General features: G+C 37.0%; 1 protein-coding gene across 6 annotated transcripts in view; it reads right to left on the reverse strand.

Moving 5' to 3' along the window:
* The window catches only part of LRIG2 (leucine rich repeats and immunoglobulin like domains 2), a 66392-nt gene that overhangs the window by 30266 nt on the left and 22647 nt on the right, over positions 1–13479 (reverse strand). For all 6 annotated transcript variants that reach the window (XM_033861707.2, XM_004325918.4, XM_033861709.2 and 3 more), the window contains 7 exons: positions 5223–5288; positions 3696–3770; positions 3399–3533; positions 2711–2854; positions 2445–2588; positions 1460–1603; positions 1115–1258 (listed from right to left, as the gene is read on the reverse strand). In XM_033861707.2, the coding sequence (XP_033717598.1) occupies positions 1115–1258; positions 1460–1603; positions 2445–2588; positions 2711–2854; positions 3399–3533; positions 3696–3770; positions 5223–5288 (852 nt within the window). The remainder of the gene's footprint in view (positions 1–1114; positions 1259–1459; positions 1604–2444; positions 2589–2710; positions 2855–3398; positions 3534–3695; positions 3771–5222; positions 5289–13479) is intronic.

Genomic DNA, 13479 nt, shown 5'->3' on the forward strand with positions numbered 1-13479 from the left:
TCTAATCCTATATCCATCCTTCACTGGACATTAAAAAAAAAAAAAAAAAAAACCAGGAAAGGCTAAGTAATTTTGTCCATCTGACAGTAAAATGAAAAGCACATGAGGGACTTCCCTGCTGGCGCAGTGATTAAGCATCCGCCTGCCAATGCAGGGGACATGGGTTCGAGCCCTGGTCCGGGAAGATCCCACATGCTGTGGAGCAACTAAGCCCATACGCCACGACTACTGAGCCTGCGCTCTAGAGCAAGCCCACGGCAACTACTGAGCCCAAGTGCCACAACTACTGAAGCCCACACGCCTAGAGCCCATGCTCCGCAACAAGAGAAGTCACCACAATGAGGAACCCGTGCACCGCAACAAACAGTAGCTCCCGCTCACAGCAGCTAGAGAAAGCCTGCATGCAGCAACAAAGACCCAACAGAGCCAAAAATACATAAATAATAAATAAATAAATAAATTTATTTTTTTTTTAAAAAGCACATGAGCTTTAGCATAAAAAAGACCTGGGAAAAGACCTGGGTTCTAATCCTGGCCCAAACATTTACAAGGTATATGACTTTAAACAAATCATTTAATCTCTCTGAACCTCAGTCCCCCAGTATGGAAAAGAGCAATAATATCCCAGTACTCTGAATGCACCTGGCACATATCAGATCATTAATAAATGTTAGTTTTATTTGTCCAAAGTCATGCAGCAAACTGGTAACAGTGAAGAGGTTTCCTGCCAGAGCTGTTCCCACTATATGTCCTGCATCCTTTTGAATGAGAAGTGGTAGATCTGGTATACTACTGGTAGTTCTAGGTCAGAGGAGTAAGAAAATGTGCATTCCTGACACTAGCAACTGTGTTTTATTCCACAGTAACTGGCACAATAAGAGATGCTTTGTTGTTTAGTTAACTCAGAATTAAAGTACAAACTGAAATGGCTAGAGATACATAAAATTTACATATAGGGATAGAGATAAGCAAGACTGTCTTGCCCCAAGGCATAGGAGAGAAGAACTGCAAAATATTAACATACATAATATGTACACTGATTAGCTGTTTTGCTTTAGTGCTTTAAAAAAATTAGTTAAAAAAAAAAATCCCCAAAAAGGAGAGATATACTTACAGTGTCTGAAGATTGGAAAGAAACCTAAATACACCATCAGCAATGTGAGTGACTCTGTTGTCCCCTAAGTTCAATCTCTCCAGTAAGCTCAGACCCACAAAGGCAGATTCATCCAGGCGGGTCAACTGGTTATAGGACAAATCACTAAAAACAAGAAACATGGAAGGTAAAAAATTCACTCTCTTCTAGTTCAACTTTCATATTCTTATTCTACTTACATGATAAATTTAGGGCTTTCAAACTTCTAATAAAGAGGGATATTAGATCTCATTACTGGCCATGGGAATGACTTATTCAATCTGCTCTAGTCTCACAGCTTCCACTGAAATGCCATCTCACACTTACAGTTCAGACAGTCTTTGGCAGAACTCCCATGCATCAGGGCTGATTCTTTCAACAGCATTCTGGCTCACATAGAGCTGTTGTAACATTCGCAAGCCATACAACCACCCCTTGTTCACTTCTGTAAGGTTATTATGCTCCAGTTCTCTGCAGAATTAAAGAAAGGAGGGAATATGTTTCAAAACAAGGCAGGCAGGACTTCCCTGGTGGCACGGTGGTTAAGAATCCGCCTGCCAATGCAGGGGACACGGGTTCGAGCCCTGGTCCAGGAAGATCCCACATGCTGCAGAGCAACTACGCCCGTGCACAACTACTGAGCCTGTGCTCTAGAGCCTGTGAGCCACAGCTACTGAAGACCACATGCCTAGAGCCCGTGCTCCGCAACAAGAGAAGCCACCGCAATGAGAAGCCTGCACACCACAACGAAGAGTAGCCCCCGCTCACCACAACTAGAGAAAGCCCGCGTGCAGCAACAAAGACCTAACGCAGCCAAAAATAAACAAAATTAAATCTTTAAGAAAAAAAAAAACAACGAGGCATGCAATGAGAAGATTCCAAAAATCTTCATTAAGTCTTGCACAGAGAGGCATATACCATTGCTCAACCCAAGTGAGCAGACAAATTCTATTCATAAATATGTACATGTTTCTTAAGATTTAGTGCAAGAAGCCTGTAAGACTCTCTAAAATATCATATCTATAAAATCAACTCACCAAGAGATATAGTATACCTGTTCTGGATAAATCCTAATAATTTTCATCAGTCAAACATTAAGGGAATATAAACTTTTCAGATGAAATGTTTGGAAGAATGATGACAAAAATACCAGTTAGATAACAAAGCTTAAATCTTAATTTATTTCACATAAGAGAAGGGAGGAAGAGCTAAAATACTTTGTTATAATTAAAGCTACTATCCTAGCTGTTCGGCACTGAAAAGCCCCAGACTCCCTTCCTAACAATCTCCTATTCTAGTTCATAGTACTTACAATTCTTCCATGTTATCCAAGCCAAAAAAAGCTCCATCCTTGAGTTTGCTAATTCCATTCCGCTGCATTTTCAAAGATCTTAAGGAGTCTAGACCTTGGAATGTGAGACCTTCCACAACTTTAATCCTGTTTCTTTTAAGTTCCCTTTAACAGAAATAGTTTTACAGTCAAAAAATTGGTTTGCTGATTTGCCCTAATAATAATAAAAAGAAACAGACATATAAGAAAAAACAATCTTCTTATAATCCATCTATTTAGTTACTCACAAGAATTGGAGGTGAGGTAGCTTGAAGATCTTGGGTGGAATCATGCTAATTCTATTCCTGTTTAACTTTACCACTAATAAGGAACTTGACAAATTATCGAAGCAACCAGCCTCCAAGATGGTTATCCTATTATTGCTCAAATTCCTAAAATGAATAAGATAACAACAAAAAAAATTCAGTGAAACTAAACATTCTACCACTGTAAAGCTGCCTCAAGTCTATGACTAAGCCCCAGCTCTACCACTTAGCAACCGTATGCAACTTTACAAATCATTTAACTGCTTTGTTTCTTCAAGTACAAAATAAGGATAATACCTACTTCATTTGGGTTGAAACAGTATATGTGAATGTGCTTTGTAAACTGTAAAACACTAGCACTCACGCTAATTATCACCACCATTACACAGGTTAAGCACTGTTTAACAAACTACTCCCATTTACCTTTTACATGACTGTTAGTAAAACATAATCCAGAATTAAATCTCAAAAATTACCCTGGATACTTAATATTTTCTGAAAATAGTGTACTCTTTAAGGGAAGAAAAAAAAACAAAACAATCTAACCTAGGTTTGTTTCACATAAGCATATCAAAATCACAATAAATAAGACATATCTGGGAAGATAAATATCAATGAATAATAAACATGCACTTCAAATTAAATCTAGTTTAAACTCTATTTTACTTACAGGTATTTAAGCTGCATTCGAGGAAATGAAGATGTCTTGACTTCTGATATTATATTTGAGCTGAGATCTAAACTCTCGAGAGCTGGGTAAAACTGGAACGCTTCTGCATTTATTTCTGGGATTACATTATGGACTCTATAAAACAAAGATTATATTAAAGCTATTGCCAGTGATCCACCCTAAACCACAAAAATGTTAAATAATTAGGATCAACAACAAGGGTACCTAAAACAAAAACAAAAAAAACTGTGTACTATGCATAATTTAAGTAAAAGACCTGAAATTTTATTTACTTACAATGAGAGAAGAGTAATATTAGTGGTTGGTTCTCCAAAATATGGAATTTCAGTTAGCTCATTATAATTCATTTTCCTGAGTAGGGGGAAAAATAGATATAAAAATTTAGTGAGGGAAATGCTACCTCGAGTTCTAGTTTCTGGCTAGTACATATTCTTTAGGATAAATGCCAAATCTGAAAAAAGCCTATGACCCAGAATGAGTTAGACTAAATATTTTCTACTGAGAAATTAGAGATTTTAATAAAAAAATGTTCTCATGGTATAGATCTATGATTTGATACCAATATTAGAAAGGTTAGGAAATATTTTGCACATTAAATATTTTTAATCCCAGCAAGGTTATTTGAATAGTTACTATTATGACTGCTAATTTAAGTCCTTCTTAAACAAAGAATAATTCATATCTCTCTATATATATTTATTTATAATAAATAAAATAAATTTATATATAAGTTAATTAAATAAATTTTTAAAATACACACGCACACACACATTTTTTTGTTACTCAAAGTTAGGGAAAGTTGCTTGAGACCACAGACCTAAAAGATTATCTCAATTGTTTTAGTAGCAAATCTAATGCAATCACATTTCACCAACCTGTTTTTCAATCACTGAACAACCTCAACAATCTAGAATACAGAAAAGAAGCCAGAAGTAAAAGGCCTCCAAGTAATCAACTGAAGTTACAAAGTCCATGTAATAAATAATAAGGCCATGCACTTCCCACTAAGCATTTTCCTTTCCTCAGGACCTACGCTTTCAGCTAATAAGCTTGTCAATTGTTCATTCAGTCCACAGCAGATTAGGGGCAGCCAATTTGAGGCAGGGAAGGAGAGAATGCAGAACAAATGAGAGCACAAAGTACCCCTTGTCAGAAAGAAATTCAAAAGAAAAATTCATCTGAGGATTCTGAGGGTGTTTAGTATAGAGGTAAACAGGCCTCAACAGTTGTGCCTCTGGGAATACCACAATGCAATAACTGATATTAATAATATTTTAGAAACTTCTCTCCAGAAACTACATAATAATACATCTCAGTACTAAAAGAAAAACTTCAATGAAGAGGAAAACTGAATTATATTAACTACCATATTCCAGGTGATACCAAAAATATTGTATTTCATATAAACCTACTTCAGACATGATGCTTCCACCTTAGACAAGTCAAAACATTAAAAAAAAAAAATTTACACAATACAGAGTTTCACTGGCTGAAACTCTGGCAAAAAATAAAATAAAATATATTCACTCTGAAGAGGGGAAATCTTATTTTAGGCCCCAAGGAAGTAGAACAGTATTTCTACGCAGTTTACAACTTGAAATCACCAGTGCAATGGCATAATACCCAGAGAGTTTGTGATACTAACAAAGCCAAAGACAAGTTTAGGCTTTTAAACATGTTTTAATCTAAAGTTTTCTTTCCTTCAATTTTTTGACATTTTTGCATTAAACATCCTGAAATTCATAATTCATCAAATCACCTCAAAGAATTTAATGTAAGTTTAAATAAATAAAAATAACTTACACTTCTTGTAATGTTTGAGATTCCAAGCTTATGTTCCAGTTAGACAACCGATTATGACTCAAATCCCTAAATGGAGGATAAGAGATCATTCTTAGTTTAGCCCTAGAAAGCACACTTAAAGGAAAAAAAAAAAACAAAAATAGGAATCTAAATGCCCTATCAAATGTGAATTTAAGTAGTACAGATAAAAAGAAATGTTTATAATGTATGAATAAAAATTTATGTCGATTTCAAAATAGCTCTTTTACTTTCTCCTTTTTATAAGGGTTTTTTGTTTTTGTTTTTACTAAGAAATACATTCACATGGTTCAATAATCAAAAAGTATAAAAGGATATACAGTAAAAAGTCTCCCACCCTTGTCTCCAGCCATCCAATTTCCCTCCCCAACAGCAACAAGTGAAAATATACCATTTCTTTTACAGCCTGTCAGATACTTTATGCATGTACCAGAAAAGTTTTACACAAATGGTAGAATAATTTACACATTATTTTGCCCCTTGGTTTTTTCACTTAACATATCTTGTAGATCATTCCACAGAGATATTATGGTTTCTTTATCCCTTCCAGTGATTATGTTACACTTTATTATAATGCAGTATGCTTCACATACTTTTGAAAGAAATATATACTTTTAAAGTAACATAATATAAAGTAATATATACTTTTAAAGTAATATATACTTTACATAATATATAATACATATTACACTTTAGCTGTAGATAAACTTGAAGATGGATTAGATTTCACAAGTCAAGACAGTGAGCTTATGTATTAGAATTGGGGTTGACCACATCCTTGATAGAGATGTAGTCTTCCTTAAAAGCAAAAAAAGCAATCTAGCTTCAGGGAAGGGAAATTCATCTCACTCCAAGTTACGTTAATGATGATGGTGGTGGTGGCGGCAGCAGCTAACATTTATTAAGTGCCAGGCACTCTTCTATGCACTTTATACATATAAATCTGCCTAAGTCCACACAACAACTTTATGAGGCAAATACCAGAAACAGACAGAGATTAATAATTTGTCAATCCAAGGTCACACAGCTAATAAGTGAGGAAGTCAAAAATTTGAAATTCCATCTCACTTCTAGTGAGTAGTTTATTAGATACAGCACAGATTTCACTCAAATTAGTCATGAGTCTAAATATTTTAATAGGCTTAAAAATTCACCTTGCTGCTTTCTGGCATCTTTTCAAGACTGAGGTGGAATCTAGCCCACACAAGCTGTCTGCCCAAGAGATGTATTACACATTACAATATGGCTAGCAATAGGGATACACTAGAGAAACATTACAGATCACTTTATCTCACTGTACCACCACGGGCAGTTGACAGATGCATGCAGTTTTGAACGCTGTCTCTATCACAGCACAATTTGTTCTCAGCTAGTTTCATGTCTGTCCATCTGTAAAACCTAGCCACTTTCATTTAAGAGCTTAATTTACACCATAATATAACTAAGGCTAGATCAAACTGCCACTTTTTCACACAGTTCTAAAACCTTTATTCTAAGATATATGGCACCAGGTATCAGCTCAAGGACACTCATGAATGGAGGGGTGTGTTGGGAAATGTTAAGAGAGAAAAACATGAATTCACTCCACATAAAAATCTTATATGCAGACACTGTCATCCAATTCACACTTGCTACCGAACAACAAACACAGAATTTCACACGAGTGAAAAGATGTTTATTTACTGTGGTGTTTCAACTTAAGGAGAAATGCGACTGCTCTAATTTAAGTTAGATACTCCATATTCTACTGCAAGGTGGCTGGTCTGGCAAACAGAGAGCTAATATCATCTGTATAGTAGGCTACCACAGCATCATTTACTTCTACATCTCATGCTTTCTGGAATTTTCCTTTTACAGATTAAGGGCTTTCATTTTAATCAGTGCCTCTAATGCCTTTCCAAACCCTAACCTCCTTGGCAGTATAACTTTTGATTGTACTATCCCCTATATTTCTCTCATGGATGTCAATGATGACCAGACAATCAGTTTTAAAGAAAACCATTATTAAAGAAATCAAAAGCAATCAGATTAAACTTAACTTATACATAGTATCAACCACTATATATTCAGGATCAGTGAAAACTGTCCACTGTCTCTACTGGGTGAAAGAATAATTTTCTCTGTGTGTTTGAAAAACCTCTAACGCTTTTTGATGGAATCCAAAAGATACCTGAAATAATTTGGAGCCTCTCTACAGACTAATGCTGTCTTAAGAATATACGCTTCAGGGCTTCCCTGGTGGCGCAGTGGTTAAGAATCCGCCTGCCAATGCAGGGGACACGGGTTCCAGCCCTGCTCCGGGAAAATCCCACATGCCACGGAGCAACTAAGTCCGTGCACCACAAGTACTAAGCCTGCGCTCTAGAGCCTGCTAACCGCAACTACTGAGCCCACGTGACACAACTACTGAAGCCCGCACACCTAGAACCCATGCCCCACAACAAGAGAAGCCACTGCAATGAGAAGCCTGTGCACTGCCACAGAGTAGCCCCTGTTTGCCACAACTAGAGAAAGTCTGGGCGCTGCAACAAAGACTCAATGCAGCCAAAAATAAATAAAATAAATAAATAATTTTTTTAAAAAAAAGAATATATGCCTCGGGCTTCCCTGGTGGTTCTGTGGTTAAGAATACGCCTGCCGATGCAGGGGACACGGGTTCATGCCCCGGTCCGGGAGGATCCCCCATGCCACGGAGCGGCTGGGCCCGTGAGCCATGGCCGCTGAGCCTGCGCGTCCGGAGCCTGTGCTCCGCAACAGGAGAGGCCACAATGGTGAGAGGCCCGCGTACAGCAAAAAATAAATAAATAAATAAATAAAAAAGAATACACCTGCCAATGCAGGGGACACGGGTTTGAGCCCTGGTCTAGGAGGATCCCACATGCCGCGGAGCAGCTAAGCCCGCCTGCCACAACTGCTGAGCCTGTGCTCTAGAGCCCGTGAGCCACAACTACTAAGCCCACGTGCCACAACTTCTGAAGCCCACACGCCTGGATCCCATGCTCCACAACAAGAGAAGCCACCGCAATAAGAAGCCTGCACATGGTAATGAAGAGTAGCCCCCGGTTGCCGCAACTAGAGAAAGCCCACGCGCAGCAACACAGACCCAACGCAGCCAAAAATTAATTAATTAATTTCAAAAAAAAAAAAGAATATATGCCTCACAGGTCGGAACCACATATAATGAGGCTCTCTGGACTTTTCTGCAACATATCCACGTTGAACAGATTAAAAAACACTAACAATGAGCTGAAATACACTCCCAAAGTGGTACTATCAGAGAAAGCAACTAGTATAAATCATATAGCTGTTTTCTCAAAATACCAGATGTGTAACTAGAATTATATGGATTGATCTGATCACCAGGTATTCATGCAATAAGCATTTATTGAACCATGTGCCAGACACTGTGCTAAGTGCTAAGGTTACAACCACTGTCAACTTTAGTAACCTTTTTGTCTTTTTTTTTTTTTTTTCCCGGTATGCGGGCCTCTCACTGCTGTGGCCTCTCCCATTGCGGAGCACAGGCTCTGGACGTGCAGGCTCAGCGGCCATGGCTCACGGGCCCAGCCACTCCGCGGCACGTGCGATCTTCCTGGACCGGGGCACGAACCCGCATCCCTGCATCGGCAGGCGGACTCTCAACCACTGTGCCACCAGGGAAGCCCCTTTTTGTCTTTTTTGAAAGCAACATTTGTAGTACTCTGTGGAGTCACTTCAAAATGGTAAACATAAATTCAACATCAACTCAACTACTATCCTTCACTGAAAAATGTGTAAATTAACTTTCTTTTCTATCTAGATTTCACTCTGGCATTTAATATGACATGGGTATACGAAGGTACACAGACACATTCCTGCTCTCCATAAGAAATTTCCGATTTATTTTTTTAAAGTAGTCCAAAAAGGCTGAAAAAGATAAATTTGAAGACTTCAAATATCAGATGTAAAACTTTTATATTAAGAATTTGAATAATTTTCAAAATGAAAGTCTCTATTCTTGCCAGTGGCCAGTCATTAATTTCATTTAGTTCACATAAACTAATGCTAGTTTATCTGTTTTTGTTTTCTAAGTTCAAGTCCTGAAATGGAGAATGTCTTTCAAAGATCTTCCCCTTGAAATATCCTTAAAATGCACTTAAATAGTTGAAGTAATCTAATGCTTGACAAACACAACCTAAAGAGTCTAGCTTTTTAACAGTCAATAATCTTTATTTTTTAACAAGACTAATATCTGAATATTTATGGATACGATGTTTGGAGAGTAAAGGTCTCTCAGCGAAGGCCTTACTTATTAGCTCAGTGTTATACTCAGTTCCCACTCATGCTAATCTACAGGGATGTAGCTGTAATAAAAGATGAATTATTAACGTTCTTGATACCATGTGGAGCCAGAGGTGCCATTAATGTAGCCATTTTGTACCATCAGGGTGTAAATAATTTATAGGATATGCAGAGCAATCACAACAGTTTGAGGAGAATCAAGTTCTGCAAGCTAATTGCAAAGAAGTTCTGTAGCAATGGAGATGTTGAAGTTTTCTTCTGCCCAGTCATATATGTACACTTCTGAGTCATCATCCATCTTATTTGTTTTTGAGTATCTGCTGTTTTGAGATAGCTTTTGGTATAAAGCTGTTAGTGATAAAGGAAAAGTAAACCTAAAAGCAGACAGAATTTTGAGTTGTTTTGGGATCCCTGTCTTTAGTATACTCCAAGAGTACTTAAGATAATCAGCCTGTTAAATCACAGTACTAGGACATCCCTGGCGGCACAGTGGTTAAGAATCCGCCTGCTGGAGACACTTTTTTTTCCTCCCTCCTTCCCTCCTCTCGTCCCTTCCCTTCCCCTCTCCTCCCCTCTCTCCTCTTTCCCCACTAAAAAGAATCCGCCTGCCAATGCAAGGTACATGGGTTCGAGCCCTGGTCTGGGAAGATCCTACCTGATGCAGAGCAACTAAGCCCATGCGCCACAACTACTGAGCCCTCGCGCCTAGAGCCCGTGCTCCGCAACAAGAGAAGCCACCGCAATGAGAAGCCCGCTCACTGCAACGAGAGTAGCCCCAGCTCACCGCAACTAGAGAAAGCCCGTCCACGGCAATGAAGAACCAGCGTAGCCAAAAACAAATATATAATAAATAAATAAATCACAGTACTATAATGAGCGAAATGATAATCCTGAGTATATTTTTTAAAGTAAATTACACTGGAAACACTCTAATTAGCAAAACAGGGATTTCCATTCACAAAAGGGCAAATTATGCTGGAAAATACATAAAACATTGTCATACCCAAACTACTGGATATATAATATGTTAGTATCTTTTAACTTTTTGCAAAGGGCCCCTTTATCAGAAATTTTGTTATCGTTGAAGTTCACAGTTCAGCCTATTCTCAAAAGCTTGTATTACAGCATGAAGCATAATGCTATTCCAAATTAAGGTTTCATCCTTCAATTGCATTACTTATTTACACTGTACAACACTTTTTATATGAATCCAAAAAGTTGGATGTGGTAGGAAAATGGGAGCACTAATTTTCAAGAATAAGAGGCATATCTTATTTTCTTCCATCATCTTTCCCTGGGTTCTGAATGACTGAAAACATTGCTTCATTGTGGGGACTACAACAACAAAACAAGAAATATGAATTCTACAGCTACCTTTAAGAATAGAGTTTTTGCACACCCAGTTCTGGTACCTGGGGCAAGTCATTTAACCTCTCTAAACTTCAGTCTCATCTACCATTAAATGAGGATACTAGTACCTACCTCAATGGATTGCTCAGATGATTAAAAGCATATAAATAAAATGCTTAGACTACAGGTCAGTGTGTAAATAGTAGATTATATAATACTAGATTTGAAATAGAATGATGGTCCAGCACTCTCACCTTTTCTAAGTATTTACCTTTTGTACACACAGGCATAATCCACTTCCCAAGGTAAAATCTTAATTAATTGGAACTACTCCCCTAAATTAGCTTATTAAAGTAATAAATTAAATATTGCTTCTGAATTCCAATTTCATGAGAAAGATGCCAATAACAAGGCAGCCCACCAAAGATTTGGTCAAATTATTGAGGTATAAACCTATATCACAAGATATGATGTTTTAGAATAACCTAAGAATTCTATCCTACAGAGAGTCATATAATTATTAAGAGATATCTACCAGGAAGTTACTGTAATAGCAAAATCATAAAATAAAAAGAAATCTAAATGTTCAGTAAAATGGGATCAGTTAAATAACTTATGGAAGTTCCACATAATGGAAATCTCTGCAGCCAGTAAAAAGAATAGCATAAGGAATATGGTCAATAATATTGTAATAACTTTGTACGGAGACAGATGGTTATCATGACACCAGACTAATCATGGTGATCACTTCATAATGCATGCAAATTTTAAAAAATGCATGCAAATGTGAAATCACTATGTAGCACACCTGAAACTAACATAATATTGTAAATCAATTATATTTCAATTAAAAAATAAAAGAATAACAGATATTTATACATAGTGCATAGTACAACTTTGTGGTGGGGAGGTGTTTCTAAAGAAAAGGGAAAAGATGTGTAAAACTCTGTGGAAGTACACCCAAGAAACAGTTAACAGTGAATTTTCCTTAGGTGGAACAAGGAACTTGTTACTTTTCCATTTTATATGCTTTTGTACTGTTTTAATAGTTTATCATGGGAAAGTATTATTTAAAAATAAACTCACACATAAAATCTATCTTTAGCCCAGAATGTGACTAGGAAACAAGATTTTAATTGTTACTTTTCTAAGAGACTAGAATTGTTCTTACAGAATGTTTTCAGAATAATGCTCTAAACTGACCCAATCAGATTAATTATGACACTAGACAAAGGAAAAAATAATAATTAGATGTATTTTGCATTCCTAATCAGTAGTATACCTCAGAAAGATAGTGGAACACACATACTAGATTTAGTTTTTGGACTGATCTATGAAACAGTAAATTGCATTTTTCGAAGCCAGTGTCTGGCCTTCAAATATCAAGCCAATGAACAGCTGAATTTTTAGCAAGCAGTACAAAACCACAGCATATTAATCCCATGTTTTTAATGTTTTTTCCATTTAGAATAAAAAATAATTCAGCAATAGCAGAACAAAGGCTGTTGCTTATACATGAAAATATACAGAAAGCTAAGATACTTTCCATCATCATTAGTGAGCATTTTCTGACTATGAACTGGATTCACATCTTCTTATCAGACTATTTTATATTTGGATAGACTATATTTTATTATAATTATTAAGTTATTATATTTTGGGGAGTGAATAGATATTAAATTTAATATAAACTGTCATCACTTACGTTATTGGCAGAGAAGGAAGGTCTAATCAAAGCCAAGCATTAGTTGGGTTTCTCATTATTATCTCTTAACACCCATATAGTTTAACCTGGCTCCAAGTCTAATATTTCCTCAAATAAGCATAATTATGCTCAGGGTTGGCTATGCTTTTCCTGCTGCAACCTGCCAAGATTTTGATTATATAACTAAGATGTCATAGTGGTTTTGAAATGGATATACAAAAAATAAAAATATATAAGAGAGGGCTTCCCTGGTGGCGCAGTGGTTGAGAGTCCGCCTGCTGATGCAGGGGACAGGGGTTCGTGCCCCGGTCCGGGAAGATCCCACATGCTGCAGAGCGGCTGGGCCCGTGAGCCATGGCCCTGAGCCTGCGCATCCGGAGCCTGCGCTCCGCAACAGGAGAGGCCACAAACGTGAGAGGCCCGTGTAGCGCCAAAAAAAAAAATATATATATATATATATATATATATATATATATATATATATATGAGAAAGCCAAAGTTAAGAAGTGTTTAGCTACAAATTTATTTACACCACACTTCATTAATGTTGCAGTGTTTATGGTTTAACCTTAAAACTACTCATCACTACTAGTTATTCTGACAGTTATTCCGGCATTTAAGTTTATTACAAACAACACAGTTACAGTCTCCTTTTTGGGGAAAAGTTGGGGAAGGGCAAGAGAAGGAAAGGTAAAGAATACACACTTTAAAAAAAACAGGTTTACAGCATGGTAAAGAAAGCTTACATTAAATATTCTGTTCCTCTGGTTTTTGTCCCAAACATGAAATTAATAATTTGGATGGAATCTACTTACTTAAATTGCTTTTATTTTTTTAATATTTATTTATTTATTTAGACTGCACCGGGTCTCAGTTGCAGCACACAGGATCTTTGTTGCAGCA

Source organism: Tursiops truncatus, chromosome 1 (assembly GCF_011762595.2).
Source record: "Tursiops truncatus isolate mTurTru1 chromosome 1, mTurTru1.mat.Y, whole genome shotgun sequence".
NCBI lineage: Eukaryota > Metazoa > Chordata > Mammalia > Artiodactyla > Delphinidae > Tursiops > Tursiops truncatus.